This window comes from Rhinopithecus bieti, unplaced genomic scaffold (genome assembly GCF_001698545.2).
Source record: "Rhinopithecus bieti isolate Rb0 unplaced genomic scaffold, ASM169854v2 scaffold_1058, whole genome shotgun sequence".
Classification (NCBI taxonomy): Eukaryota; Metazoa; Chordata; class Mammalia; order Primates; family Cercopithecidae; genus Rhinopithecus; species Rhinopithecus bieti.
The window spans coordinates 994,828-1,001,163 of NW_016803341.1; the positions used below are offsets into that span (position 1 = coordinate 994,828).

The window sequence follows — 6,336 nt, forward strand, 5'->3', positions numbered from 1 at the left end:
TTTTTTTTTTTTTTTTTTTTTTTTGGTCAGCTTCAGTTATTATAATCTTAGGAAAATGATCTGATTTCCCACCCCTAAGACAATAGTCTAATTCTTACGTGTTCTTACCTGGGATGTTATGCTTGGCCCAAACTTAGTCCCCTGTTTAATTTTATGGTTGTGGGGTGTGGAGTGTGTGGTCTTTTGCCAGATAGCATTGGCGTGGGGCCTGGGGTCTGACCAAAATAGTTGCCACTATAATGCTTATTGATGTAAATATGGAAATATTAGAAAAACCTAAAACGGAGCAAAACTATTCATAAACTTACTATTTTAGCATATTTGCTTGATAATTTTTTTACATTTTGAACGTTTTCTATGTCGTCGAAACACATGCACACACATATGCATATATAAAAAATTTGTGTATGTATAACATAAATATTTATGATGTTGCATAATGTTATGTATATTTTGTATGGGGCAGCAAGTTATAATATGTACATTTATGTAATATATATAATATAGTGGCAGAGAAATGGATGAGTGTGGGATTCTGAGTTTTTATACTTTCTCTGTAATCATGGCTCTACTCACTAGCTTTGTAACTTGGACAAATAATTTATCTTGCCTGTGATTCTGTTTCTTTGTGCAATGAAGGTAATACTGTCACCCTGTATCATGGGTGTAGTTTTGGGGTTTAGCAAGATAATAAGTGAAAAGTGTTCAGAACAGTCCTTTATAAGTAGTAAACATGAAATAAACATTCGCTATTGTTTTTATAAATACTATAATATTTGTGTTATACTATATATACTATATGGACATATTCACTGTATATGTTAATATTGTATTAACATACAGACAGGTACATGCACATGTTATGTTGTATCCTGCTTTTTTTTTTGTAAACTAAAAAAAAAAATGTTTGCTCCATTTTGTTTTTTAGAAAATTAACAACCCTAAAGAAAATACATTTTGGAACTCCTTGGTGATCTTAACTTTCCTCTGAAGCATGACATTTTGGGAAAAGCTTTACTCGTATATGATAGCCTTTACTCCAAAGGAGTGAAGTCTTTAGAAAGAATGGGAGATGACTAATAGCAAATCTTAGTCATGATTTGTAGTCCTTGGCTTGAATGTGTTTGTCAGATTAGTACATCCCTTTCCTGAACTGAAAGGATAACTGCTTGGCACAAACAGGCTAAAGGTCAACCAGGGCCTCCTCACCAGTGTATGAAATGGTAATTTTTTGGTAACTAGTCTACAGCACATTTGTTCCTACCTATGCAGGCACTAAAGAGTTGATTCTGTTTCTGTTGTAAACAGTACATTATTCTAGAGGGAGCAGTATGCAGAACAGGGTTTCAGTACTAGTTTTCTGAACCTTTAAAATAGAAATAATAATGTCTGTTTTTTTCTTGCAGCTATTTTTGTCTTGAAGCTTGTTTTGTTTAGTTTTAGCTCTCCTTTGGTTTGTCCAGTTAATCTTTTGGTTATTGTTTGCTTAGAATATCTTTTTCTATCCTTTCACTTTCAACCTATTTCTATCTTGGGATCTAAAGTGAGTCTTTTATACATGACATGTAGTTGGATCATGTTGTTACTATTTTTAAAAAGTCCATAATGTCAAAGAAAACAAACAAACGACAGCAAAAAAGCTCATCATGTCAATCTCTGCCTTTTATTTGGAGAGTTTAGTCCATTTTCATTCATTGTAATTACTGATAGGGAACGGCTTACTTTTGCCATTTTGCTATTTATTTTGTGTATCTTCTGTATTTTTCGTTCCTTGTTTTTTCCGTTACTGCCTTATTTTGTGTTAGATAGGTATTTTCTAGTGTACCAGTTTGATTCATTCATTTATAAACTATAAATTTTAACTTATTTTCTTTGTGATTTTTCTGGGGGTTATAATTAACATCTTAATTTATGAATATCTGGTTTGATACCAATTTAGTTTCAATAGTATACAAAATCTTTGTTACTATATAAGTCCATTTGTCCTTTTTGTTGTCATAAATTATTTATACAATGTATGCTCGTCAACAGGGATACGTATTATTTTATGCTGTCTTTTAAATCATATAGGAAAAAGGAGGAGGTACGAATTAAAAATTCAATAATATTGACTTTTATATTTACCTAGGTAGTTATCCTTTAACAGTGTTCTTTATTTCTTTGTATGGATTTGAGTTACCATTTAGTGTTTTTTCTTTCCAGCCTGAGAGACTTGTTTTAGTGCTTCCTATAGGGCAGGTTTACTAATGACAGAGTCTCAGTTTTTGTTTATCTGGGGATATCTTAATTTCTTCTTCATTTTGGAGGATAGTTTTGCCAGATAATGAATTTTTGCTTAATGGGGTTTTCCTTTCAACATTTTACAAATTTAAATAAAAAATATTTAAAATAACATTTTAAATATGTTATCTCACTGTCTTCTGGCCTCCATGGTTTCTGATGAGAAATTTGCTGTTCATCTTATTGAGGATCCTTAATACACAATGAGTTGCTTCTCTCATTGGTTTCAAGAGTCTCAAGAGTCTGCTTTTCTTTTTTTAAGACAGAGTCTCACTCTGTTGCCCAGGCTGGAGTGCAGTGGCACAAGGATCTTGGCTCACTGCAACCTCTGCCTCCAAGGTTCAAGTGATTCTCCTGCCTTAGCTTCCCAAGTAGCTGGGATTATAGGCATGCGCCACCATGCCCGGCTAATTTTTGTATTTTTAGTAGAGATGGGGTTTCACCATGTTGGCCAGACTGATCTTGAACTCCTGACCTCAGGTGATCCTCCCGCCTCAGCTTCCCAAAGTGCTGGCATTACAGGCATGAGCCACTGCACCCGGCCTGTCTTGTATTTTGACAGTTTGATTATAATGTGCCTTGCTGTGGATGTTTGTGAGTTTATTCTACTTGGAGTTTGTTGAACTTCCTGGAAGTATGTATTCATATTCTTCATCAGATTTAGAAAGTTTTTGGTCATTACTTTTACAAATATTCTTCCAACTTCTTTCTCTTTCTCTCCTTTCCTTTTGGAACTACTATTATATAATGTATGTTATATATGTATTATGTCCCAGATATTAATCTTGTATTAACTTTTATAAATGCATCTCCCCATTTTGGTGTTTATTTTTTCACCTAATTCATGTTGCAAATTCTTATACGAAACTTAACTTTTCTTTTTTTTTTTTTTGAGACCTGGTTCTCTTACCCAGGCTGGAGTACAGTGGCATGGCACGATCTCAGCTCACTCAACCTCTGCCTCAGGGGCTCAAGTGATCCTCCCATCTTAGCCTCCTGAGTAGCTGGGACTACAGGTGTGCACCACCATGTCTGGCTAATTTTTGTATTGTTTGTAGAGATGAGGTTTCTCCATGTCGCCCAGGCTAGTCTCAAATTCCTGAGCTAAAAAAATCTGCCCACATTGGCCTCCCAAAGTGCTGGGATTATAGGTGTGAGCCACCCCTCCTGGCCAGGAGGTTAATATTTTATTGTAGTAAAATCAACCAGTCTTTTTCTTTGTGGCTTCTGAATTTGATATCTTGCTTAGAAGGGTCTTCATTACCTTAAAAGTATAAAAATATTATTCTGAATTCTCTTTAGATATGTAGTATTGATTTCTTAATTGAAATTTTTGTTGAGATAATTGCAGTTTCACATACAGTTATAAGAAATTATATATGTAAGTATATGTATGTGTGTGTGTATGTGTATTTATCTCTATATGTTTTTATTGCCTGCTCTACACTGATATAATTTATAAGAAATTATAGAGAGACTCCAAGTACCCTTTACTGAATTCCCCTCAGTAACATTTTGCAAAACAATGCTGTAATATCAAACCAAGATATTGACATTGATATAATTCACCTACATTATTCAGATTTCTACAGTTTTACTATAGGCATTTGTGTGTATACATTTAGTTCTGTACAATTTTATCTCATGTTGGTATGTGTATTCACCACCACAGTCAATATATTGAACTGTTTCATCACTATAATGATTGCTATGGTACCTTTTTATAATCACATCTACTTCCCTGCTTCCCCATCACTAATTCTGCCAACCACTGTCTCTATTGTTAAAGTTCTGTCATTACAAAATTGCTGTATAAATGAGGTCATATGTTGTAACCTTTTGGTATTGTTTTTTCTTTTTCTCAGCATAATTCTCTGGAGATCGTTTGTTGTTGTGAGCATAAATTGTTTATTACTTTTTTTGTTGAATAGTACTCCATGATATTGTTGTACCACAGTTTATTAACCATTTACCTGTTGAACACCTGGGCTGTTTCTTGTTTTGGGCTGTGGCATAATAATAAATTGCATTTGGTCTTTGACCCTGACTTCTGGCACATAATTCCTAAACTACCTGGAATTTCGTAAGTGAGAAGGCGATAAGTTTATGTTTTGTTATTCATAAGAAGCTCCTTTCAACCATACCTGAGTTATGCTAATGAGATAATTCTTGATGAGGCGCTAGATAGCTTTAGGAGAGGGACTAGTTGCCAGAAAGACCAAGCCTTGATTAGAGGGTTGAAACATTCAACTTCATCCCCTAACCTCCAGGATGGGGAGAGAGCCCCAATCACCAATGGCCAGTGATTTGATCAATTATACCCATGTAATTAAACTTCCTTAATAACTCCTAAACAATAAGGAGTTTCAGAGAGCTTCCAGGTTGGTGAACACATTGAGTTTCTGGGAAGGTGGCATGTCTGAAGGGGACATGGAAGCTCCTTGCATCCCACTCTTTCTCATAACCCTCCCTATGCACCTCTTCCATTTGGATGATCCTGAGTTACATCTTCAATAATAAATCAGTAAGTAAGCAAAGTGCTTAACTGAGTTCTATATTATTCTAGTAACTTATTGAACCTGGTAGGGAGAGGAGGCATCATGGCAACAATTGAATTTGCAGTTGGCTGGGCAAAAACGTGGGACATCTGGGCACCTAGTTTGTGACTGGTGCATAAAGTGGGTCAGTTTTATGGGACTGAGCCCTTAACCTCTGAAGTCTGATGCTAACTCCAGGAGATAGTGTGAGAATTAATTAGAATTGTGAGACATCAGTAGGTGTCAGAGAATTGGTGTTGGAAGAGATACTACATATTTTTTTGTCAGGAGGAAAAAGAACCATTCATTGGCTATTATGAATAAAACTGCTGTGAACATTCCTGTACCGATTTAGATGTATATATATATTTCAACATAAGTTAACATTTCTCTAGGGTAAATGCTCAGGAGTGCAGTTGGTTGGACTGTATGGTAAGTGTATGTTTGGTTTTTTTAGTAACTTCAAAATATTTTTGCAGGTGGCTGTACTGTTTTCTATTTCCATCAGTAAAGTATTAGTGATGTAGTTTCTCTGCATTCTCATAAGCATTTGGTGTTGTCACTAGTTTTTATTTCATCCATTCTGATGTATAGTGATTATTTATTATGATTAGATTTTCAGTTCATCTTTATTATTGTGTTCTACAGAATAACCAGTTTATTATTTGGACTATATATGCAGAATTTACTGTTGCTACCTGTTCTTATTTTCCCTAAGGTAGCCTGTTGCCCTTCTAAAGATTGTCAGTACTTACAAACATTTCTTGTTAGACTGGGTGATAATATTAATGAATGTGTTTTTTGATACTATTTAATGAAATATGTCAACATTTGGAAAACTATACAACCCAGTGAATCAGTATTTTTTAAATGACCAATGCCTGATGTTACAAAATCATGTAAAATATTCATTTGAAGTATAACATAGACTAGTGGGTTTTAATGTAACAAGGTACAAAACATTTACTGATATGCTTTCAGATTTCACCTTGTAACTTTAAGAAAGTATCATTTGTCACATTCTAAAATTATACCAAAGGATATTTATATATAATTATCTGAAAAGTCTTTGAAAATACTTTTTATTTTTCCAGTTACATGTATTGTGAGGCTGAGTTTTCTTCATGTACTTTAACCAAAACTATGCAACTATGCATTGCCATAGGTTGAATGCAGAGACACCTACAGAATCCAGATGTCTTCTGTTAAGACAGACATTAAAGATACTTTCACAAATGTAAGACAAACTCTTTTAACTGTTTTTTATTTGTATAAAATATACTGCTTAACTTGTAGTGGGTTCATTGTTAATTTTAAATGAATTAATTATTTTCAAGGTTCTCAGTTTTAGTTTTTTTCCCCAACTTTCTTGAGGTATAATTTTAAAAAGTATATATTTAAGGTATAGAATGTGATGTTTTGATATATATACACGTTGTGAAATGATTACTAAAATTGTGCTAATTAACATATTCATCACCTCACATAAGTGCCTCTTTTTTTTTTTTTTTTTTTTTTT

General features: G+C 33.8%; 1 protein-coding gene across 3 annotated transcripts in view; it reads left to right on the forward strand.

The window, feature by feature from the left end:
* The window catches only part of EXOC6B (exocyst complex component 6B), a 713,614-nt gene that overhangs the window by 55,782 nt on the left and 651,496 nt on the right, over positions 1–6,336 (forward strand). Inside the window, exon 1 of one of the 3 annotated variants that reach the window (XM_017876776.1) lies at positions 5,987–6,054. The exons of the other annotated variants lie outside the window; for them this stretch is intronic. Coding sequence (XP_017732265.1) covers positions 6,053–6,054 — 2 coding nt within the window. The 5' untranslated portion in view covers positions 5,987–6,052. Of the gene's footprint in view, positions 1–5,986; positions 6,055–6,336 lie in introns of those variants that run through there. 3 annotated transcript variants of the gene reach the window in all.